General features: G+C 49.3%; 1 protein-coding gene across 1 annotated transcript in view; it reads right to left on the bottom strand.

Annotated features, from left to right (window-relative positions):
* Window positions 1-26,292, bottom strand: part of LOC134529001 (optomotor-blind protein-like) — a 385,878-nt gene that overhangs the window by 70,869 nt on the left and 288,717 nt on the right. Inside the window, exons 4-5 of the mRNA XM_063362669.1 lie at window positions 2,643-2,789; window positions 2,214-2,290 (exon numbers count right to left, since the gene is read on the bottom strand). Coding sequence (XP_063218739.1) covers window positions 2,214-2,290; window positions 2,643-2,789 — 224 coding nt within the window. The remainder of the gene's footprint in view (window positions 1-2,213; window positions 2,291-2,642; window positions 2,790-26,292) is intronic.

The following is a 26,292-nucleotide window of genomic DNA, read 5'->3' as shown; positions in this document are numbered from 1 at the left end:
TTAATGAAAAAAACATTCTCAACATAAAATTGAAATAATCAGTGCATGTAAATGACACTAATAATATCTGATTAAGGCTATTATATTATTAAGAATAGTATATCCTTGAAATAAACAAGCTTTTATTTTTCTCAATATAGCATGTTATGGTTTTGAGAGGAACAATTTCGCAAACACAAGTGTTCTTAAACAAAACATCCTCTTGTAAACTCTTATTAAAAATGTAATTTGAGGATTTTATAATGGAATAATATCTAAACATGTATTAGTTTGTCGATTTTTATTGACTTGGATGTTTTTCAGCCATTAATAAAATAGATTATTTTGAATTATTTGTTTGCATTGCAAAGCCTATATTTGTTTATGGCAGAATTAAAATTTTATATTAATATTTTTTATAATTACATCGATCCACGGTTCATGCAGTTCGAAAAAGATTTTTTTTTTACTTTTTAGTTTGTAGTTTGGTATCCATATTTATTAAAATTTCGAAACTTAAAAAGGGTAGTAATCTATATTTCTTCATTGCCTATATTTAAGTTTATTTTTTTAAATTAAAAACGTTTTAACTTGTCTCGTTTTTTTTAATAAATATAGCTAAATTAAATTTCAAACAAGAAAAAATCCTGTATACGATTTTGTTACAAAACTCTTGCAAAAATTTCTTCTTGGTAAGGAATAACTTACTCTTCTTATTCCACTGTTATTGTTATTATTTCGGACGTGTCAAGAAATGTTGGATTTTTGTCTTCTAATGTGCGACCATATGTGAAAATAAATATTTCATTCATTCGCACAATTTATATATCGACAATATATATTATGTCACACCGACTAACACTTTCATCTCCGCATCGAATGTCGATGAAATCCTCACGTTTCGAGCTGTACATTGAAGACCACTCAGCTTCTGAGAAACCCAGAGATAGTTGTCCGATGTGTTCATGCTGTCATTATCACATATTTATTTTTGTGTTTTAAATGATGATTTGTTCAGCTCGTGAAAATCTGTACAGGTATGAACTCAATTGTAAAATTTTAAAATGCATTAAAAATATTTTTGTAGGGTTTTAATTTTTAGGCACTATGTGTATCAAACTAACATATTTAAATTAATTCACTTCTGAATATTTTTATTGAATCTCCAGTCATATTAAAAATAAATTTACATTTGCCTTGTTTAATTAAATTAATTTTTTTCTTAAAATCAATTTTTTTATTTAATACTGCAATTAGCTGAACACTTAGTGATAAAATATTATTTGATTGTTGCATATTTAATGGTTTTTTCAATATATCGACACATAAATCCAAGTTTGATGGTTTCTGCAGCCAAAATCATGTGTTCAGTCTTCAGAGGATTCATTAGGTAATACGCACAATTGTTATAAGTTCATATAAATAATTTTAACACAGTTATTTTACACATTTTTACAAACCAAATCAACATTCACTCTATAAAATAGTTGGAACCCTATCTTTACTTGTAAGTCAATGATCAATGTATTTGATTTTTAATAGTTGTTATTTTTGATTCTTCGTTGCATTCACGTAGAAAGTGGTCCATTTGCTGAGTCGCACTTTTATCTTCATTTCGTACAAAAGTTATAAAATAGTTTCCCTTGTAAAACGTTTTAGCTTTGTTTGTATTGCGGGCAATTACTTTGCTCAGTGAGTTTGAGAAAGAGAAGAAATAAATCGTTTAGATCAAAGCAATAAACTGAGTCTCAAGTTAGAGTTTCTCAAGTGTGTTGTCAAAAAAAAATTAGAATATTCACTTATACTCTTTGCTTCCCCGTACATCTTGATTTTTCCATTAGTTGCACATCTGTCAGCCTGTTGTGGTTGTTTATTGCATATTGCGATCTTCATCAAAAACACTCTCGCATATTTTTGGCGTTTGGAAATATATCCCTTTAAATTTCTCACTGTTTGAGATTGTAAATAAATACAAAAATCTAAAACAAGCCATTTTAGAAACTATATTATAATGTTGAATGTTTGGAAAATATTAAAATATGTATTATTTTTAAGTAATGATGTTTGAATTTAGAATAGTTTTTTTATCACTCGAAACTTTAACTTGTTCGAACTCGATGAAAAATGGAGCCACTATTGATGCAATGAAAACAATGGGCATATTTCTTTAAACACTTGATTAAAATTAGCACTATAATTACAATCTCTTGGGAAATCCAATTCACGGTACTCACTTTTTCTCTCGCTTGCCAGCACCCGTGTCCCTGAAACCTTTTGCGAATGGGTTGTTATCGATTTTTAATTGCGTTATCTGAAAAGCAAAAGAAATCACTGATTGTGTCATCAGATCTTGCATGGCGGATATTCTCAAATATACACAAATAAATTTCCTGAAACTGTCTAAAACAATCCATTTACGCTTTGTCTAGTTTTGAAAAAAATTTGTAAATAAATATAAATTATAAAACAGTTTTACTGGCCATTATTCATTTGAATGTTGTTATATATTAAGATTATCAGATTCTGAAAAGCCAATCACATAATGCACTTATTTTGAAGTTTTTCTTCAGTACCACACATAAAACATAAACATCACTGCTGAAGTAAATTGAATATTTTAAGTAATGCGAAAAGGTTTAAAAACGTGCAATATTGTAGACTACCTTTTCGTTTTGGTAGGCGGTAACTGCGATGAATTCAGTCTCTTTGAAAACATAAGTCCTGAATGTGCTGTAAGGTAGTTTTAAGATGTCGTTTGCTCGGACCAGGTGAAACCTAGGCTGGTATTTGTGCATGGAGTTCAGGATAGTCTGCAAACAGATATCAAACTCATCAGCTATGTTAATCAGTTACAGCTAAAAATAAAACCATTTTATCAATAACATCTTCACCTTAGAAATACTGTAAACAGACAGGAATGATTAGGTATAAGACATTTGTTAATAAGACATGCACAATAAGAAGAACACAGTATCCAATGCACAAATTAATTATTAATACTATCTTATCACTACAAGACTGACTTTATGTTATACGTTACAATGAAAATATTATTTAAAATAAATAAAAAATTAATCGATTAATATTCCTATGTTTGAAAGGTTATAAAAAATAAAATTTAAGAAGAAATATATATTTTCAATACGTAGTGTTTAGTATTTTTCAGCGCCAACTGTTCCAGTGTTTATGTTCCAGGGTTCGGGCGTGGTGTGTGCCACAGCCGCGGTGGCACAGCTCGCTATTGGAGGCGCGCGCTGTGCTGACACAGCACAGGTCAGGAGTGGTGTTCGCAGCTGTGCGCCTGGCGCGACCGACCGCTGACGATGTCTGATCGCGCCGTGCCGAAACACCGGAACACTGCGATCTAGCGCCGTCCACCCAGCTAGCCCGAGCTTCTATTACGAAATATTGGGATAGGGCGGGATTGAAACATTCATACATATACATTCTCGGATATAAGAGGGCCGACAGTTTTCAAGCGAAGGTCTGCATAGCGGGGCTCTCTCGAAGGACATAGCCCCCGAGGTAACTAGCTGGGATCTCTGGGAGGACATAGCCCCCAAAGTAACTAGCTGGGATCTCTCGTAGGACTCTGCCCGCGAGGTAACTAGCTGGGATCTCTGGGAGGACAAAGCCCCCGAGGTAACTAGCTGGGATCTCTCGTAGGACTCTGCCCCCGAGGTAACTAGCTTGGATCTCTCGGAGGACTCTGCCCCCGAGGTAACTAGCTGGGATCTCTGGGAGGACATAGCCCCCGAGGTAACTAGCTGGGATCTCTCGGAGGACTCTGCCCCCGAGGTAACTAGCTGGGATCTCTCGGAGGACTCTGTCCCCGAGGTAACTAGCTGGGATCTCTCGTAGGACTCTGCCCCCGAGGTAACTAGCTGGGATCTCTCGGAGGACTCTGCCCCCGAGGTAACTAGCTGGGATCTCTGGGAGGACATAGCCCCCGAGGTAACTATCTGGGATCTCTTGGAGGACTCTGTCCCCGAGGTAACTAGCTTGGATCTCTCGGAGGACTCTGCCCCCGAGGTAACTAGCTGGGATCTCTGGGAGGACATAGCCCCCGAGGTAACTAGCTGGGATCTCTCGGAGGACTCTGCCCCCGAGGTAACTAGCTGGGATCTCTGGGAGGACATAGCCCCCGAGGTAACTATCTGGGATCTCTTGGAGGACTCTGTCCCCGAGGTAACTAGCTGGGATCTCTCGGAGGACTCTGCCCCCGAGGTAACTAGCTGGGATCTCTCGGAGGACTCTGCCCCCGAGGTAACTAGCTGGGATCTCTGGGAGGTCATAGCCCCCGAGGTAACTATCTGGGATCTCTTGGAGGACTCTGCCCCCGAGGTAACTAGCTTGGATCTCTCGGAGGACTCTGCCCCCGAGGTAACTAGCTTGGATCTCTCGGAGGACTCTGCCCCCGAGGTAACTAGCTTGGATCTCTCGGAGGACTCTGCCCCCGAGGTAACTAGCTGGGCTCTCTCTGAGGACTCTGCCCCCGAGGTAACTAGCTGGGATCTCTCGGAGGACTCTGCCCCCGAGGTAACTAGCTTGGATCTCTCGGAGGACTCTGCCCCCGAGGTAACTAGCTGGGATCTCTCGGAGGACTCTGCCCCCGAGGTAACTAGCTTGGATCTCTCGGAGGACTCTGCCCCCGAGGTAACTAGCTTGGATCTCTCGGAGGACTCTGCCCCCGAGGTAACTAGCTTGGATCTCTCGGAGGACTCTGCCCCCGAGGTAACTAGCTGGGATCTCTCGGAGGACTCTGCCCCCGAGGTAACTAGCTTGGATCTCTCGGAGGACTCTGCCCCCGAGGTAACTAGCTGGGATCTCTCGGAGGACTCTGCCCCCGAGGTAACTAGCTGGGATCTCTGGGAGGACATAGCCCCCGAGGTAACTAGCTGGGATCTCTCGGAGGACTCTGTCCCCGAGGTAACTAGCTTGGATCTCTGGGAGGACATAGCCCCCGAGGTAACTAGCTGGGATCTCTCGTAGGACTCTGCCCGCGAGGTAACTAGCTGGGATCTCTCGGAGGACTCTGCCCCCGAGGTAACTAGCTGGGATCTCTGGGAGGACATAGCCCCCGAGGTAACTATCTGGGATCTCTTGGAGGACTCTGCCCCCGAGGTAACTAGATGGGATCTCTCGGAGGACTCTGCCCCCGAGGTAACTAGCTGGGATCTCTGGGAGAACTCTGCCTCCGAGGTAACTAGATGGGATCTCTGGGAGGACATAGCCCCAAAGGTAACTATCTGGGATCTCTTGGAGGACTCTGCCCCCGAGGTAACTAGATGGGATCTCTCGGAGGACTCTGCCCCCGAGGTAACTAGCTGGGATCTCTCGGAGGACTCTGCCCCCCAGGTAACTAGATGGGATCTCTCGGAGGACTCTGCCCCCGAGGTAACTAGCTGGGATCTCTGGGAGGACAAAGCCCCCGAGGTAACTATCTGGGATCTCTTGGAGGACTCTGCCCCCGAGGTAACTAGATGGGATCTCTCGGAGGACTCTGCCCCCGAGGTAACTATCTGGGATCTCTTGGAGGACTCTGCCCCCGAGGTAACTAGCTGGGATCTCTCGGAGGACTCTGCCCCCGAGGTAACTAGATGGGATCTCTCGGAGGACTCTGCCCCCGAGGTAACTAGCTGGGATCTCTGGGAGGACAAAGCCCCCGAGGTAACTATCTGGGATCTCTTGGAGGACTCTGCCCCCGAGGTAACTAGATGGGATCTCTCGGAGGACTCTGCCCCCGAGGTAACTATCTGGGATCTCTTGGAGGACTCTGCCCCCGAGGTAACTAGCTGGGATCTCTGGGAGGACTCTGCCCCCGAGGTAACTAGATGGGATCTCTGGGAGGACATAGCCCCCGAGGTAACTATCTGGGATCTCTTGGAGGACTCTGCCCCCGAGGTAACTAGATGGGATCTCTCGGAGGACTCTGCCCCCGAGGTAACTAGCTGGGATCTCTCGGAGGACTCTGCCCCCGAGGTAACTAGATGGGATCTCTCGGAGGACTCTGCCCCCGAGGTAACTAGCTGGGATCTCTGGGAGAACTCTGCCCCCGAGGTAACTAGCTGGGATCTCTCGGAGGACTCTGCCCCCGAGGTAACTAGCTGGGATCTCTGGGAGGACAAAGCCCCCGAGGTAACTATCTGGGATCTCTTGGAGGACTCTGCCCCCGAGGTAACTAGATGGGATCTCTCGGAGGTCTCTGCCCCCGAGGTAACTAGCTGGGATCTCTGGGAGAACTCTGCCTCCGAGGTAACTAGATGGGATCTCTGGGAGGACATAGCCCCCGAGGTAACTAGCTGGGATCTCTCGGAGGACTCTGCCCCCGAGGTAACTAGCTGGGATCTCTCGGAGGACTCTGCCCCCGAGGTAACTAGATGGGATCTCTCGGAGGACTCTGCCCCCGAGGTAACTAGCTGGGATCTCTGGGAGAACTCTGCCCCCGAGGTAACTAGCTGGGATCTCTCGGAGGACTCTGCCCCCGAGGTAACTAGCTGGGATCTCTGGGAGGACAAAGCCCCCGAGGTAACTAGCTGGGATCTCTCGTAGGACTCTGCCCGCGAGGTAACTAGCTGGGATCTCTCGGAGGACTCTGCCCCCGAGGTAACTAGTTGGTATCTCTGGGAGGATATAGCCCCCGAGGTAACTAGCTGGGATCTCTGGGAGAACATAGCCCACGAGGTAACTAGCTGGGATCTCTGGGAGGACAAAGCCCCCGAGGTAACTAGCTGGGATCTCTCGTAAGACTCTGCCCGCGAGGTAACTAGCTGGGATCTCTCGGAGGACTCTGCCCCCGAGGTAACTAGTTGGTATCTCTGGGAGGATATAGCCCCCGAGGTAACTAGCTGGGATCTCTGGGAGGACATAGCCCCCGTTGTAACTAGCTGGGATCTCTCGGAGGACTCTGCCCCCGAGGTAACTAGCTGGGATCTCTCGGAGGACTCTGCCCCCGAGGTAACTAGCTGGGCTCTCTCGGAGGACTCTGCCCCCGAGGTAACTAGCTGGGTTCTCTGGGAGAACTCTGCCCCCGAGGTAACTAGCTGGTATCTCTCGGAGGACTCTGCCCCCGAGGTAACTAGCTGATATTTCTCGGAGGACATAGCCCCCGTGGTAACTAGCTGGGATCTCTCGGAGGACTCTGCCCCCGAGGTAACTACTTGGGATCTCTGGGAGGACATAGCCCCCGAGGTAACTAGCTGGGATCTCTCGGAGGACTCTGCCCCCGAGGTAACTAGCTGGGATCTCTGGGAGGACATAGCCCCCGAGGTAACTAGCTGGGATCTCTCGGAGGACTCTGCCCCCGAGGTAACTAGCTGGGATCTCTGGGAGGACTCTGCCCCCGAGGTAACTAGCTGGGCTCTCTCGGAGGACTCTGCCCCCGAGGTAACTAGCTGGGAACTCTGGGAGGACATAGCCCCCGAGGTAACTAGCTTGGATCTCTCGGAGGACTCTGCCCCCGAGGTAACTAGCTGGGATCTCTGGGAGGACTCTGCCCCCGAGGTAACTAACTGGGCTCTCTCGGAGGACATATCTCCCGAGGTAACTAGCTGGGATCTCTGGGAGAACTCTGCCCCCGAGGTAACTAGCTGGTATCTCTCGGAGGACTCTGCCCCCGAGGTAACTAGCTGGTATCTCTCGGAGGACATAGCCCCCGTGGTAACAAGCTGGGATCTCTCGGAGGACTCTGCCCCCGAGGTAACTAGCTGGGATCTCTGGGAGGACATAGCCCCCGAGGTAACTAGCTGGGATCTCTGGGAGGACATAGCCCCCGAGGTAACTAGCTGGGATCTCTGGGAGGACTCTGCCCCCGAGGTAACTAGCTTGGATCTCTCGGAGGACTCAGCCCCCGAGGTAACTAGATGGGATCTCTCGGAAGACATAGCCCCCGAGGTAACTAGCTGGGATCTCTGGGAGGACATAGCCCCCGAGGTAACTAGCTGGGATCTCTCGGAGGACTCTGCCTCCGAGGTAACTAGCTGGGCTCTCTCGAAACTCTGCCCCCGAGGTAACTAGCTGGGATCTCTGGGAGAACTCTGCCCCCGAGGTAACTAGCTGGTATCTCTCGGAGGACTCTGCCCCCGAGGTAACTAGCTGGGATCTCTCGGAGGATATAGCCCCCGAAGTAACTAGCTGGGATCTCTCGGAGGACTCTGCCCCCGAGGTAACTAGCTTGGATCTCTCGAAGGACTCTGCCCCCGAGGTAACTAGCTTGGATCTCTCGGAGGACTCTGCCCCCGAGGTAACTAGCTGGGATCTCTGGGAGGACATAGCCCCCGAGGTAACTAGCTGGGATCTCTCAAGGGCTCTGCCCCCGAGGTAACTAGCAGTGATCTCTGGGAGGACATAGCCCCTGAGGTAACTAGCTGGGATCTCTCGGAGGACTCTGCCCCCGAGGTAACTAGCTGGGATCTCTCGGAGGACTCTGCCCCCGAGGTAACTAGCTGGGATCTCTCGGAGGACTCTGCCCCCGAGGTAACTAGCTGGGATCTCTCGGAGGACATAGCCCCCGAGGTAACTAGCTGGGATCTCTCGGAGGACTCTGCCCCCGAGGTAACTAGCTGGGATCTCTCGGAGGACTCTGCCTTTGAGGTAACTAGCTGGGCTCTCTGGGAGGACTCTGCCCCCGAGGTAACTAGCTGGGATCTCTCGGAGGACTCTGCCCCCGAGGTAACTAGCTGGGATCTCTCGGAGGACTCTGCCCCCGAGGTAACTAGCTGGGGTCTCTGGGAGGACATAGCCCCCGAGGTAACTAGCTGGGATCTCTCGGAGGACTCTGCCCCCGAGGTAACTAGCTTGGATCTCTCGGAGGACTCTGCCCCCGAGGTAACTAGCTTGAATCTCTCGGAGGACTCTGCCCCCGAGGTAACTAGATGGGATCTCTCGGAGGACTCTGCCCCCGAGGTAACTAGCTGGGATCTCTGGGAGGACATAGCCCCCGAGGTAACTTGCTGGGATCTCTCGGAGGACTCTGCCCCCGAGGTAACTAGCTGGGATCTCTGGGAGGACATAGCCCCCGAGGTAACTTGCTGGGATCTCTCGGAGGACTCTGCCCCCGAGGTAACTAGCTGGGATCTCTGGGAGGACATAGCCCCCGAGGTAACTAGCTGGGATCTCTCGGAGGAATCTGCCCCCGAGGTAACTAGCTGGGATCTCTGGGAGGACATAGCCCCCGAGGTAACTAGCTGGGATCTCTCGGAGGACTCTGCCCCCGAGGTAACTAGCTGGAATCTCTCGGAGGACTCTGCCTTTGAGGTAACTAGCTGGGCTCTCTGGGAGGACATAGCCCCCGAGGTAACTAGCTGGGATCTCTCGGAGGACTCTGCCCCCGAGGTAACTTGCTGGGATCTCTCGGAGGATTCTGCCCCCGAGGTAACTAGCTGGGCTCTCTCTGAGGACTCTGCCCCCGAGGTAACTAGCTTGAATCTCTCGGAGGACTCTGCCCCCGAGGTAACTAGCTGGGATCTCTGGGAGGACATAGCCCCCGAGGTAACTTGCTGGGATCTCTCGGAGGACTCTGCCCCCGAGGTAACTAGCTTGGATCGCTCGGAGGACTCTGCCCCCGAGGTAACTAGCTTGAATCTCTCGGAGGACTCTGCCCCCGAGGTAACTAGATGGGATCTCTCGGAGGACTCTGCCCCCGAGGTAACTTGCTGGGATCTCTCGGAGGACTCTGCCCCCGAGGTAACTAGCTGGGATCTCTGGGAGGACATAGCCCCCGAGGTAACTTGCTGGGATCTCTCGGAGGACTCTGCCCCCGAGGTAACTAGCTTGGATCTCTCGGAGGACTCTGCCCCCGAGGTAACTAGCTGGGATCTCTGGGAGGACATAGCCCCCGAGGTAACTTGCTGGGATCTCTCGGAGGACTCTGTCCCCGAGGTAACTAGCTTGGATCTCTCGGAGGACTCTGCCCCCGAGGTAACTAGATGGGATCTCTCGGAGGACTCTGCCCCCGAGGTAACTAGATGGGATCTCTCGGAGGACTCTGTCCCCGAGGTAACTAGCTTGGATCTCTCGGAGGACTCTGCCCCCGAGGTAACTAGATGGGATCTCTCGGAGGACTCTGCCCCCGAGGTAACTAGATGGGATCTCTCGGAGGACTCTGCCCCCGAGGTAACTAGCTGGGATCTCTCGGAGGACTCTGCCCCCGAGGTAACTAGCTGGGATCTCTGGGAGGACATAGCCCCCGAGGTAACTTGCTGGGATCTCTCGGAGGACTCTGCCCCCGAGGTAACTAGCTGGGATCTCTCGGAGGTCTCTGCCCCCGAGGTAACTAGATGGGATCTCTCGGAGGACTCTGCCCCCGAGGTAACTAGCTTGGATCTCTCGGAGGACTCTGCCCCCGAGGTAACTAGATGGGATCTCTCGGAGGACTCTGCCCCCGAGGTAACTAGCTTGGATCTCTCGGAGGACTCTGCCCCCGAGGTAACTAGCTGGGATCTCTCGGAGGACTCTGCCCCCGAGGTAACTAGCTGGGATCTCTCGGAGGACTCTGCCCCCGAGGTAACTAGATGGGATCTCTCGGAGGACTCTGCCCCCGAGGTAACTAGCTTGGATCTCTCGGAGGACTCTGCCCCCGAGGTAACTAGATGGGATCTCTCGGAGGACTCTGCCCCCGAGGTAACTAGCTTGGATCTCTCGGAGGACTCTGCCCCCGAGGTAACTAGCTGGGATCTCTCGGAGGACTCTGCCCCCGAGGTAACTAGCTGGGATCTCTGGGAGGACATAGCCCCCGAAGTAACTTGATGGGATCTCTCGGAGGACTCTGCCCCCGAGGTAACTAGCTTGGATCTCTCGGAGGACTCTGCCCCCGAGGTAACTAGATGGGATCTCTCGGAGGACTCTGCCCCCGAGGTAACTAGCTGGGATCTCTCGGAGGACTCTGCCCCCGAGGTAACTAGATGGGATCTCTCGGAGGACTCTGCCCCCGAGGTAACTAGCTGGGCTCTCTCGGAGGACTCTGCCCCCGAGGTAACTAGCTGGGATCTCTGGGAGGACATAGCCCCCGAGGTAACTTGCTGGGATCTCTCGGAGGACTCTGCCCCCGAGGTAACTAGCTTGGATCTCTCGGAGGACTTTGCCCCCGAGGTAACTAGCTGGGATCTCTCGGAGGACTCTGCCCCCGAGGTAACTAGCTGGGATCTCTCGGAGGACTCTGCCCCCGAGGTAACTAGCTGGGATCTCTCGGAAGACTCTGCCCCCGAGGTAACTAGCTTGGATCTCTCGGAGGACATAGCCGCCGAGGTAACTAGATGGGATCTCTCGGAGGACTCTGCCCCCGAGGTAACTAGCTGGGATCTCTCGGAGGACTCTGCCCCCGAGGTAACTAGCTGGGATCTCTCGGAGGACTCTGCCCCCGAGGTAACTAGATGGGATCTCTCGGAGGACTCTGCCCCCGAGGTAACTAGCTTGGATCTCTCGGAGGACTCTGCCCCCGAGGTAACTAATGGGATCTCTCGGAGGACTCTGCCCCCGAGGTAACTAGCTGGGATCTCTCGGAGGACTCTGCCCCCGAGGTAACTAGATGGGATCTCTCGGAGGACTCTGCCCCCGAGGTAACTAGCTGGGATCTCTGGGAGGACATAGCCCCCGAGGTAACTAGATGGGATCTCTCGGAGGACTCTGCCCCTGAGGTAACTAGATGGGATCTCTCGGAGGACTCTGCCCCCGAGGTAACTAGCTGGGATCTCTCGGAGGACTCTGCTTCCGAGGTAACTAGATGGGATCTCTCGGAGGACTCTGCCCCCGAGGTAACTAGCTGGGATCTCTCGGAGGACTCTGCCCCCGAGGTAACTAGCTGGGATCTCTGGGAGGACATAGCCCCCGAGGTAACTAGCTTGGATCTCTCGGAGGACTCTGCCCCCGAGGTAACTAGATGGGATCTCTCGGAGGACTCTGCCCCCGAGGTAACTAGCTGGGATCTCTCAGAGGACTCTGCCCCCGAGGTAACTAGCTGGGATCTCTGGGAGGACATAGCCCCCGAGGTAACTAGCTTGGATCTCTCGGAGGACTCTGCCCCCGAGGTAACTAGATGGGATCTCTGGGAGGACATAGCCCCCGAGGTAACTAGCTTGGATCTCTCGGAGGACTCTGCCCCCGAGGTAACTAGCTGGGATCTCTGGGAGGACATAGCCCCCGAGGTAACTAGCTTGGATCTCTCGGAGGACTCTGCCCCCGAGGTAACTAGCTGGGATCTCTGGGAGGACATAGCCCCCGAGGTAACTAGCTTGGATCTCTCGGAGGACTCTGCCCCCGAGGTAACTAGCTGGGATCTCTGGGAGGACATAGCCCCCGAGGTAACTAGCTTGGATCTCTCGGAGGACTCTGCCCCCGAGGTAACTAGCTGGGATCTCTGGGAGGACATAGCCCCCGAGGTAACTAGCTTGGATCTCTCGGAGGACTCTGCCCCCGAGGTAACTAGATGGGATCTCTCGGAGGACTCTTCCCCCGAGGTAACTAGATGGGATCTCTGGGAGGACATAGCCCCCGAGGTAACTAGCTTGGATCTCTCGGAGGACTCTGCCCCCGAGGTAACTAGCTGGGATCTCTGGGAGGACATAGCCCCCGAGGTAACTAGCTTGGATCTCTCGGAGGACTTAGCCCCCGAGGTAACTAGATGGGATCTCTCGGAGGACTCTGCCCCCGAGGTAACTAGCTGGGATCTCTCGGAGGACTCTGCCCCCGAGGTAACTAGCTGGGATCTCTGGGAGGACATAGCCCCCGAGGTAACTAGCTGGGATCTCTCGGAGGACTCTGCCCCCGAGGTAACTAGCTTGGATCTCTCGGAGGACATAGCCGCCGAGGTAACTAGCTGGGATTTCTCGGAGGACTCTGCCCCCGAGGTAACTAGCTGGGATCTCTGGGAGGACATAGCCCCCGAGGTAACTAGCTGGGATCTCTCGGAGGACTCTGCCCCCGAGGTAACTAGCTTGGATCTCTCGGAGGACATAGCCGCCGAGGTAACTAGCTGGGATCTCTCGGAGGACTCTGCCCCCGAGGTAACTAGATGGGATCTCTCGGAGGACTCTGCCCCCGAGGTAACTAGATGGGATCTCTCGGAGGACTCTGCCCCCGAGGTAACTAGCTGGGATCTCTCGGAGGACTCTGCCCCCGAGGTAACTAGCTGGGATCTCTGGGAGGACATAGCCCCCGAGGTAACTAGCTGGGATCTCTCGGAGGACTCTGCCCCCGAGGTAACTAGCTTGGATCTCTCGGAGGACATAGCCGCCGAGGTAACTAGCTTGGATCTCTCGGAGGACTCTGCCCCCGAGGTAACTAGCTTGGATCTCTCGGAGGACTCTGCCCCCGAGGTAACTAGATGGGATCTCTCGGAGGACTCTCCCCCCGAGGTAACTAGCTGGGATCTCTGGGAGGACATAGCCCCCGAGGTAACTAGATGGGATCTCTCGGAGGACTCTGCCCCCGAGTTAACTAGCTGGGATCTCTCGGAGGACTCTGCCCCCGAGGTAACTAGCTGGGATCTCTGGGAGGACATAGCCCCCGAGGTAACTAGCTGGGATGTCACGGAGGACTCTGCCCCCGAGGTAACTAGCTGGGATCTCTGGGAGGACATAGCCCCTGAGGTAACTAGCTGGGCTCTCTGGGAGGACTCTGCCTTTCAGGTATTCAGACATAAAAATTCATAAAATGTTTTTTTTTTACATTAATTTAGCAAGCTATTTACTGAGGAAACTGCACAAGATTTTTCGTACCACGAATATAATTCTTTTCTATACAAATGTACAGTTTTGGACACATAGAATAATTTCAGGCATACAGCGGGGAACTTCATTCTAAATATTTTTTGTTTCGTGATGAATGAAGACGATGTTTTTCCTTAATTTGCGAAATGGTATATTTAATAATTACGCTGCTCCGCGTTTTGACAAGCGCAGAGTTTAAACAAACAGCTAAGACCTGCTTATAAATTACGAAGATTTAACAGCTGTTTAGTGTCGCCATGTTGTTTGCTTGGTTCACCCGTGAGGAAGAGGCGCTGTGGAAGTGGTGGTATTCGCTAGGAACGAACTCTCGTAGTGACGGATCACTGGGAACAGCAGAAGTGATTCGCTGTGTCGCAGTCCACGAGGAGAGCGCACAAAAGAATAACCGGGAAACTTGGAATAAACCCCCGAGGCGGCGGCCGCCAGCTGTTGGCCGGCGGACATAGCACAGCCTGTGGCGCGCAGATAGCATCGCCTGCTGCGGTCGCCGTCGTCTGGCGTACAGTCGCGGCACCGACACAACTGGAGCACCTGGTCCGCCCGCTGTGCGACCAGAGTGCAGTGTTTTAAACTACTCTCTGCTGCGGGGGCTACCGTTCTCGAGTGTTTGAAAATTCCGATCGCACTAGGGGAATAGTTAGGTACGTGGTGGGGGAACCGGCAGAGGAGGAGTCATCAGGGGAGAGGTACTTGCACACTTGACAACTTGCATACTTACATACTTGCACACTTGCATACTTGCATATTTACATACTTGAACATTTGCATACTTGCATACTTGTACACTTACATACTTGCATACTCGCACACTTGCATACTTGCATACTTGAACACTTCCATACTTGCACACTTGCATACTTGCACACTTGCACACTTACATACTTGCACACTTGAATACTTACATACTTTAACACTTGCCTAATTGCATACTTGCACACTTACATACTTTCATACTCGCACACTTGCATACTTGCATACTTGCGCAATGTCATAATTTAGCGCTCGTATACTTGCATATATCTTTTCTGATCTGCGACCTTAGCCAAAGAGAACTGTGTTTCCTATACTGTACCTAATAATGTAAAAAGCAATAAGTTTCACTTCTGTCGCACGTTGAATCCACGCACAAGTTTTTTGACGTGATAACGTCTTATAAATCGATGAACGCCGGCTGCACGCACGAATAATTGTCACGTTCCGCCTGAGCCGTGCGTGCAAGAACCGGCCAACCACCGCGGGAGAAAATCTTCTATAAGGCGTTTTTTTTTAACTAATTGTTCGTGATTATATTTAAACAAATTATTTAAATTAAATTTGCAAAAACTGTAAATAATATTTGAAAATTATAAAGTATGCAATTTTTAATTAATGTTTTCTTATGACGTTATCACGTAAAATTATCGTCCGTAAGCCGACTTTACAAACCCCCTTTTTTTTTCTTACGAAGGCGACTGTTTTTAACGCCGGAGATTCTAATACACGCTTAATTACCATCATCAGGCGTTTTCAAGCACCATCTCCGCAGTGTTTCAAGCGGAACAATATGGCGATGGCCAGGTTAGAAAGTGACTTAAACTAAGTCACAGACTGCCGTCTGCTGGCAGTTTCTAGCTCCTTGCGCGGATCCAATCGTCCATAGCATCTGCAGTTCTACAGTCGCCACGAACCTTTCCTCCATGCCTTCAGATCAGCGAGTTCAACTGTAGAAAACCCCAAGCGTATCCGACCGCACATTCTTAACTGGATAACCATTTGATACGAACATATTAGCTAAACGACACGAAAATTATACAGTGTGATATTTGAAGGGGGAAAGAAAATCTGCGAAATTAAGAACAGCGCGTAGAACCCAATTGTTAAATAGGCCCTATGCATTAGTTTTTCGAGAGAAAACAAAAGTAACAATTTTCATTCCAAAATCAAATTCAAGCGTAAACGCAAATGAAAGTCTCCAACTTCACTCGCTGGACCAAGCGAGGGACGAGGATAACTTGCCATAGTGATTACAAGATTGAGTTTTTTTGGCAGCGACTAAGAGCGCACGTAAGAGTTTGTGAATTCACCAAATATAATTGTGTCTATAAAAGTTACTGTGGGTTGGTTTATTATTAAGAAAAGTGTGAAGTTATATTTTGTAGAGTTTAATCAAACCCTTGAATGCTGGAAGCAGAAAATGTGTTTAGTTGGCGAATAATGTGCCGATTTCAAAGAGACTCAAAGGCAATTATCATCATATATGTTAGAAGGGAAATGAGAGTTTACGGAAAACCGATTTTTGGTAGTTGTCGATGACTTAGGTGATCGAAAAGGAGGTAGTTAAATGATGAACGTCGAAAATAAACATTATTCATAATCGTAAAAAAACACTTCAGGTGCATTTGATGGGTTTAATTAAAACTCTGCGTTACACTGGGACCTAGTTTGAGCATGGACGTGTTATACATCACGTCGTAAACAATAAAACCCAGTGGCAGACCATTAGCACCGAGAAACGTACGTATTTGTATGGGCGCGTGGTATTTGCTGCAGCAAAACATTTTGTTGCCTTTGCCAAATTGTTTTTATTCATTTCAAAAATATTAATTGAGCATGCATGCTTTTATCTGTGGTTGGTTCGCAAGGAAAGTCTAGTTAGGATAAAGTAGCTTTACAACAAAGTATTTTTTGGTTTCGCATACCAAAAATGTTTTCATCTCCTACTCATTTATATAGACCATAACGTTTTTTTTATTACAAAACAACATTAAGTGTTTTTCTCTCAATTTTATATTAAGTAATTAGTTATCCAGTATATAAATAAATGCTGTTAACATAAAACATTGGATTCGAACCCCCGCCCCAGTTTAATTTCACTAGTAGTTAAGGGCCCACCCAAAAGATAGCGCCACATGTCGCGCGGAACGTGGTTTGAGTTTCCCCTGTAAGAGTCGCACTTGTGTCTCCCTCCTTGTTCTGTGGAAGAAGCCCTCAGAGCAGGGAAGCCTTCATTTCACAGACGAGAGAGCCACACCCGAAGTTCCCCGAAGTTCATGCTCGCTTCTTTTTTTCCCCGTTCTATCTCATTGTATAAACCAGCGTGGCATTAAATTTTGCGGTCAATTAGGATACGTTAGCTACATTATAAATACTTTAAAACATTGTGGATGGTTGGTTATATTATATAAGTAGAGCTACATTAAAAATACTGTAAAATCGTTTTATGGTTGCTTAGCAAATAACTTTTCAATATGTAGCCATCCAGGGGTAGGAAACCGTTTACATGATTTCACAGTATCTTTAATGTAGCTATCCTAACCAAATCAACCGTCCACAATGTTTTAAAGTATTTATAATGTAGCTAACCTAACCTTTTAAATGAACAAAAAAAACCCGAAGATGTACGATCGGGCGTTTGGCTCTCTCGTCTGTGAAAATAAGGCGTCCCCTCAGAGCAGTACCGACTGACGCATCACTGTTGTGGGACGATGACGTCTTCCATGCACACAAGACGTCGGTGGCTGCGCAAAAACTTAAAAAAAAAAAAATGGGTGCGTGTACATATGTACGCACGTTAGGATTTATACTTACTTGGCTTCGTAACAAACTAACTTCAAGACTGCTTGCAAATGAACAATAAAAATAAAATAATCAAATGACTGGAGTGATATTAAAGATACAGTTAGTAAAAAAAATTAAATAATTACTCAGTTTTCGATGCTAATATAAACACGTGTATAAAATAATGATTGAATTTAGTTAAATAAACGAGATATATTTTAATGAATAATGAAAATCAATAAATATACTGAAAGTTTATTATAATTTATTAATATTAATTATTAAATAATAATGTAATTATTTTCATTTTATAATAGGAACATAAACTCACTTTAATAAATACATTTGAAAAAGTTTATAAACCTCATTTATATCACTAATATTCACAAATAATGAATGTTTTTAATTATATGGATTAGTATTCAATTGGAATAACTTAAGTATGTGATTTAAAAGCACATATTTATTTTTGAATTGTATGCAGCCTTTTTTATCGTGTAAATTATTGTGCATGCTACGCGCGTATCGCAAAATTTCATTCTTAGCATTTTTATTCTTTCATAAAGTGCCTTAAGAGGTGTAACTTCAAAAAAGGAAAGAGGAAGGGGAATATCATGCCATAGGCCTATTCAGAAAATAATTTCTCGACAACGACAAAAATTTTATATTTATAATTCGTTTTTAATTATATTTTGAACTAAATAATAATAATAAAGTTATATATTTCAATAAAGTATAATCTTACAACGTAGCCTAATTAAACAATTAAAATTTGAATTACTACAAAATTGTTGACATATCCAAAGCTGTGTCTTGGGGTCTCGAAAAGCTTCATGATGAAACATCAGACGGAGATGGCATGAAGATTAAAGTGGTGTCACATATGACGGTTGGTGATCCATGCTTATATTTGGGTGGAATATGGTAAAACCAAGGGAGGTGGGGAGGGGGCTGAGCTATCCTTCGACTGCAAACCCTCACAGCTGACCCATTTCCCTTGATTCCTTTATAAGTATAGGCGTAAAGTCGAGCCCTGCCCTGTAAGTGTCGACTGCTACTAGAAAGAGCAGTTGCAGTTTTAGAGACGGCGACCATTGACCAAACGGAACAAATCAGAATTCAAAACACAGACTCCCGAATGTTTTCAAGAACAAATCCCCAATTCCTTGCAGATGACGCGCACCATACAGGTCCACAGGCGGAGAAGCATGGAATCGGACCTTATGTAAGCCCGTGTGCGTGGCTGCAGCTCAATGCGACTACTCCACAGGCGCAGGGGAAAGCTGAGGAGGGGAAGAAGGGGAGGGGATAGTCTCTCACCCCGGGCTGGCTCCTCGGGGCAAGGCGCCAAGTTCAAAATTCCGTCGCCGGCGAACCCAACGCCGGCTCAACGGATGATAGCGATTGGTCGGGTGGGACATATTGTAGTGTTGGGGTTGTGACGGACACTGTTGTTCGCTTCGCTTTATCTCGACAGCTGTATCAATATTGAAATGTTATTTTTGTTTTTCTTGTAATTTCTCAAGTTTAAAAAATACTTGACTTGGTGTAAGCTTTTGGACATACGCCATTGCTAAGCACATGTATGTCTGTAGAAGAAAACTACAAAAAACCAAAAGACAAAAAACACAAATTGTCTTTTGTTTTTTTGTAGTTTTCTTCTACAGACATACATGTGCTTAGCAATGGCGTATGACCAATAGCTTACATCAAGTCAGTCATGCACTCCCATTGCACAAATCTTTCAAAGATAATTTTAAAAAATAATAGGCCTACTCTTAAACGTCCCTTCATTGAAGCAAAGAACTGGTGGAATTTCGTCCTATTTTTCTAGCTCTAATTATTTATTTATTTATTTTGCTGTACAAAAAATTCTTCATCAGCATGCTACTTATATTCTCGCTGGAATTCGTGAGTTGACATTTCGGGAGGGGGGGGGGGGGGGAGCTTTCTACAGGAATTCTTGGAAGATGCTGTTGGGGTTTCTGATGTAGGAGTTTCTTCCGATTGACTTGAAACTTCTGTGGCGGTTGAAGTAATTGGCAGCTAGTTTGTTTTGTTTTCACCGCGAGTGAATTCCGATATGTTATCTTCACCCATTAGCTGATGTTGCTCGTTTCTCATCTCTTGTGTGGTGGCGTAAATATCCCGGGTGTCCGCCGTATTTTAAATTTGTAGGGTAATTGGCCTTTTGCCCCGTAGTCGTTTGAACACTGCGAATATATTTCCTAGACTGGCTACGCATGTACTCCCACCGCCTTTTACACTTGTTTGGATCTGAAATAAAAACCAGACAAATCCATATTACAAAAAGTTAAACACATATACCTATTCAATTTTATTAGGTTATATCTATTTGATATAGACTATAATGTTAATAATGTTCGCAGGCTTTCACGGCCATTTTCCTACTGGTAACTGCTCCCTGATGATGGCGACTGCAATGTCGACCGAAACGTCGGTGAATTCTTCACCAAGGACGCGGCTACAACCCAGAAGCCGAGCTACTATAGACTATAATGTGTAAAAACACTTGAGGTAAACTGAAAAATGAAAGTTGTTAGTAGACTTCGTTGTTTTAAATATGCCTATTATTAAGTTTACAGTTGAAATATATCTAACTTGTTCACGATGAAGTTGTGGTTGAAGTAGAACGCGCACGTGCGTACATGCTTCACCTGTGAGGGGAGTCGAAGCCTTCCAGACTGGTTTCCACGCGGGGCGACATTAACCTGTTGGTAGTCACTTTCTTGAACATCTGGGGACGAGGCAAGCGCATAGATCTCCTGAATAGATATTCGTCATAGCGAAACTATTCTGGAATGCCATCTCCGAACCATAATGGCCTAAAAAAAGAAATATTCGTCACTTTAAAAACACATTTACTCTGGGATTTCACCACCATCACATATATAAAATACTGTGCTGTGTTTCTTAAACTCAGTGGTCGAATGAGGGGTGACGAATTTTAAGGAGCTAGGTTTGAATATATTTTTGGGCAACTTATTATTGCAGTAGCACTACAATTTAAGAACATCATATAATTTCTAGTTATTTTTAACTATTTGTTGCAAAAACTTTAAATATGTTTTTTTGAATAGTAGAAGCATATCTCTCAGCAGTATAGCTAATTATTTTTTGTAGAAATGTTTTACAAGATGCCACGAAGACAAGGCGACAAGGCGACAAGGCGATAAGGAGCCATGCTGACACGGCAACACGGTGACAAGGCGACAAGGTGACAAGGCGGCAAGGCGGCAAGGCGACAAGGCGAAAAGGTGTCCTGGTGACACGGCGACACGGTGACAAGGCGACGAGGCGACAAGGTGGTAAGGCGACACGGCGATACGGCGACACGGTGACAAGGTAGCAAGGCGACAAGGCGATGAGACGACGAGGCGACAAGGTAGCAAAACGACAAGGCGACAAGGCGACGAGACGACCAGGTGACAAGAAGTCATGGCGACAAGGCGACAAGGCGACAAGGAGTCATGGCAACAAGGCGACAAGGCGACAAGGAGTCATGGCAACAAGGCGACCAGGTGACAAGGAGTCATGGCGACAAGGCGACAAGGCGACAAGGAGTCATGGCGACGAGACGACCAGGTGACAAGGAGTCATGGCAACAAGGCGACCAGGTGGCAAGGAGTCATGGCGACCAGGCGACAAGGCGACAAGGAGTCATGGCGACGAGACGACCAGGTGACAAGGAGTCATGGCAACAAGGCGACCAGGTGGCAAGGAGTCATGGCGACCAGGCGACAAGGCGACAAGGAGTCATGGCGACGAGACGACCAGGTGACAAGGAGTCATGGCAACAAGGCGACCAGGTGGCAAGGAGTCATGGCGACCAGGCGACCAGGCGACCAGGCGACAAGGAGTCATGGCGACAGGGCGACAAGACGACCAGGCGACAAGGAGTCATGGCGACAGGGCGACAAGGCGACCAGGCGACAAGGAGTCATGGCGACAGGGCGACAAGGCGACCAGGCGACAAGGAGTCATGGCGACAGGGCGACAAGGCGACCAGGCGACAAGGAGTTATGGCGACAGGGCGACCAGGCGACCAGGCGACAAGGAGTCATGGTGACAGGGCTACAAGGCGACCAGGCGACAAGGAGTCATGGCGACAGGGCAACAAGGCGACCAGGCAACCAGGTGGCAAGGAGTCATGGCGACCAGGCGACAAGGCGACAAGGAGTCATGGCGACGAGACGACCAGGTGACAAGGAGTCATGGCAACAAGGCGACCAGGTGGCAAGGAGTCATGGCGACCAGGCGACCAGGCGACCAGGTGACAAGGAGTCATGGCGACAGGGCGACAAGGCGACCAGGCGACAAGGAGTCATGGCGACAGGGCGACAAGGCGACCAGGCGACAAGGAGTCATGGCGACAGGGCGACAAGGCGACCAGGCGACAAGGAGTCATGGCGACAGGGCGACAAGGCGACAAGGAGTCATGGCGACGAGACGACCAGGTGACAAGGAGTCATGGCAACAAGGCGACCAGGTGGCAAGGAGTCATGGCGACCAGGCGACAAGGCGACAAGGAGTCATGGCGACGAGACGACCAGGTGACAAGGAGTCATGGCAACAAGGCGACCAGGTGGCAAGGAGTCATGGCGACCAGGCGACCAGGCAACCAGGCGACAAGGAGTCATGGCGACAGGGCGACAAGGCGACCAGGCGACAAGGAGTCATGGCGACAGGGCGACAAGGCGACCAGGCGACAAGGAGTCATGGCGACAGGGCGACAAGGCGACAAGGAGTCATGGCGACGAGACGACCAGGTGACAAGGAGTCATGGCAACAAGGCGACCAGGTGGCAAGGAGTCATGGCGACCAGGCGACAAGGCGACAAGGAGTCATGGCGACGAGACGACCAGGTGACAAGGAGTCATGGCAACAAGGCGACCAGGTGGCAAGGAGTCATGGCGACCAGGCGACCAGGCGACCAGGCGACAAGGAGTCATGGCGACAGGGCGACAAGGCGACCAGGCGACAAGGAGTCATGGCGACAGGGCGACAAGGCGACCAGGTGGCAAGGAGTCATGGCGACCAGGCGACAAGGCGACAAGGAGTCATGGCGACGAGACGACCAGGTGACAAGGAGTCATGGCAACAAGGCGACCAGGTGGCAAGGAGTCATGGCGACCAGGCGACCAGGCGACCAGGCGACAAGGAGTCATGGCGACAGGGCGACAAGGCGACCAGGCGACAAGGAGTCATGGCGACAGGGCGACAAGGCGACCAGGTGGCAAGGAGTCATGGCGACCAGGCGACAAGGCGACAAGGAGTCATGGCGACGAGACGACCAGGTGACAAGGAGTCATGGCAACAAGGCGACCAGGTGGCAAGGAGTCATGGCGACCAGGCGACAAGGAGTCATGGCGACGAGACGACCAGGTGACAAGGAGTCATGGCAACAAGGCGACCAGGTGGCAAGGAGTCATGGCGACCAGGCGACCAGGCGACCAGGCGACAAGGAGTCATGGCGACAGGGCGACAAGGCGACCAGGCGACAAGGAGTCATGGCGACAGGGCGACAAGGCGACCAGGCGACAAGGAGTCATGGCGACAGGGCGACAAGGCGACAAGGAGTCATGGCGACGAGACGACCAGGTGACAAGGAGTCATGGCAACAAGGCGACCAGGTGGCAAGGTGTCATGGCGACCAGGCGACAAGGCGACAAGGAGTCATGGCGACGAGACGACCAGGTGACAAGGAGTCATGGCAACAAGGCGACCAGGTGGCAAGGAGTCATGGCGACCAGGCGACCAGGCGACCAGGCGACAAGGAGTCATGGCGACAGGGCGACAAGGCGACCAGGCGACAAGGAGTCATGGCGACAGGGCGACAAGGCGACCAGGTGGCAAGGAGTCATGGCGACCAGGCGACAAGGCGACAAGGAGTCATGGCGACGAGACGACCAGGTGACAAGGAGTCATGGCAACAAGGCGACCAGGTGGCAAGGAGTCATGGCGACCAGGCGACCAGGCGACCAGGCGACAAGGAGTCATGGCGACAGGGCGACAAGGCGACCAGGCGACAAGGAGTCATGGCGACAGGGCGACAAGGCGACCAGGTGGCAAGGAGTCATGGCGACCAGGCGACAAGGCGACAAGGAGTCATGGCGACGAGACGACCAGGTGACAAGGAGTCATGGCAACAAGGCGACCAGGTGGCAAGGAGTCATGGCGACCAGGCGACCAGGCGACCAGGCGACAAGGAGTCATGGCGACAGGGCGACAAGGCGACCAGGCGACAAGGAGTCATGGCGACAGGGCGACAAGGCGACCAGGCGACAAGGAGTCATGGCGACAGGGCGACAAGGCGACCAGGCGACAAGGAGTTATGGCGACAGGGCGACCAGGCGACCAGGCGACAAGGAGTCATGGCGACAGGGCTACAAGGCGACCAGGCGACAAGGAGTCATTGCGACAGGGCGACAAGGCGACCAGGCGACCAGGTGGCAAGGAGTCATGGCGACTAGGCGACAAGGCGACAAGGAGTCATGGCGACGAGACGACCAGGTGACAAGGAGTCATGGCAACAAGGCGACCAGGTGGCAAGGAGTCATGGCGACCAGGCGACCAGGCGACCAGGTGACAAGGAGTCATGGCGACAGGGCGACAAGGCGACCAGGCGACAAGGAGTCATGGCGACAGGGCGACAAGGCGACCAGGCGACAAGGAGTCATGGCGACAGGGCGACAAGGCGACCAGGCGACAAGGAGTCATGGCGACAGGGCGACAAGGCGACCAGGCGACAAGGAGTCATGGCGACAGGGCGACAAGGCGACCAGGCGACAAGGAGTTATGGCGACAGGGCTACAAGGCGACCAGGCGACAAGGAGTCATGGCGACAGGGCGACAAGGCGACCAGGCGACCAGGCGACAAGGAGTCATGGCGGCAGGGCGACAAGGCGACCAGGTGACAAGGAGTCATGGCGGCAGGGCGACAAGGCGACCAGGCGACAAGGCGACAGGGCGACACGGCTACCAGGTGACACGGCGACACGCGAGGCTGGTTGTCGGCGCGCCAAAGAGGCGCGAGGCGCTTGAGATGCGCGGCGCGGCCAGAAGCGCGAGGAAGACGGGGGACAATGAGGCGGCTCCGGGAACCAGGCGGCGCACGTGTCGTCCGGTGGCGCGAGGTCAGCCGCCTGGTCGCGCACAGAGACCAGCACCGAGTTGCTCTCAGGCACACGTCGCCTGTCGCACCTCTCACAGTCATTCCCTGCTCAAACTATCTCGTCCAGAGTTCTCTCGCGGTCGGCCGCCAATCAAGAGGAAGAAACAGCTGGAGTTGGTATGCCTTGACTGCCCCTAACGACACGTAACTGGTGTGAATATTATACCGAGAAAAAAAAAAGAACACGTGTAACTCAGAACACGTGATAAAAGTGAAACTTCTTTAGCAATTCAAACCTCGACTAGAAAGTATATCGTACGGGGTAAAACGGCAGTGAGATAGAGAGAGAGAGAGAGAGAGAGAGAGAGAGAGAGAGAGAGAAAGAGAATGAGTGAAAGGGAGAAAGATAGCAATTTTGTAAAAAAATAACACTGCGCGGGTGTTTTTGGCTTTCATTTCTTTTTCAAGTATTTAAAAATCCTTACCTTCATTGTATTCATTAGTAATTTAATTAAAATAACAATAAAATTATGAACATAAATTACCCAAAATCATTACTTTCTTCAAAATAAATGTTCAGGTTATCAATATTTTTTGATCAATTAAAATTATTAATCAAAAATTAATATTAATCATAGTTGAAATCTTCACGCCATAAAGAAAAACTGTGTGTGTGTGTCACTGTTTCTTCAAACAATTCTGCAATTTCGAACACGGCAAATCTCTGAATGAAATATGAAATTCATAACAGGTAGCGCTTCCATGCGGGGAATGCAGGGACTGTCTCAACAGCGCTCTCTACGCTGCTGGTTGAACAAGCAGGAAAGCGAGCGCGCTGTACCAAATATAAAATTCAAGGCATTCACAGCTGACGGTATAGGATACCTATATCTATTTTCTGAAAAAAACGCTTGCGAACACTCTGACTTGTTATTTCGTTCATCTATCTCTCTGGGTTCTATTTATTTTTTGGATCGGTACGAATCATCGCACGAGGAGGAGAACGAAAATGAACCGAGCTATGTATAAAACATAGTGCTGTTTTTATATCTCTTTGGCCAATTAGCTATTATCTGACCTTTTTGCGTCAGAAACGTTTCGCAACAATGTTTCAAGAAAACTTTGCATAAACATTTTGGCCTTGCAATTTTACTCACAACGCGCCCAACGATGTTTAGCTTAAAAAATTAATTTGCAGTGCTCATGTAGTGAACCCGTCGTTGGGATTGCCGCAGAGCAAAAATATTTTCGTGGAAATGCAGTGACTGACCATGGTGGTTGAAGCGAGTAGAACCACGCCGGCAATGCCATACCAGAACATGGCTGTTCGTGCGAGAACCAAGAGACCAACTTGCGCGATCCCAGTTTGTTCAGTTGCAAACATGGGTGGCACTGCGTTTAGCTTTGAAGTCGTGCTACTTCTAGAACTGCCGACCACGTAAAACAGGAAACAAAAAATCAAAACAGACGGTTAGGCCTATCCCTATTGACATGCGTTTGATGAAACAAGCTTTCTGAAGTTTCTAAAATTGACTTCGACAACACGAATAAATGTTTATGAAATACACTAGAAGGTCTATAACGTCCTTCGACGAAATACTAGAATCGATAAGAGCTGGTATAACAGGACAAAAAACACACGTCTGAGGTTATGTGTTGGAGTGGACGAAAAACTATTGATTACTTTAACATAAGATGAATATGGTTGTACTTACACTCCAATTTTATAACTACGAATAGTCCGTACTGAACAAATTAAGGTCAGCGTCAACAAGCTAATGGGACAGGATTCGGAGTGTGGAGTCGGGAGCCGATGTCCGCCATCATGGATTGTGACGTCACGCCGGCAATCTCGGATGACTTTGACCTATACTGGACATCGGCGGTCATCTTTGATGATGTCATGGCCTCCATTTT

This window comes from Bacillus rossius, chromosome 2 (genome assembly GCF_032445375.1).
Source record: "Bacillus rossius redtenbacheri isolate Brsri chromosome 2, Brsri_v3, whole genome shotgun sequence".
Lineage (NCBI taxonomy): Eukaryota > Metazoa > Arthropoda > Insecta > Phasmatodea > Bacillidae > Bacillus > Bacillus rossius.
This window is presented reverse-complemented; position numbering and strand designations above follow the sequence as displayed.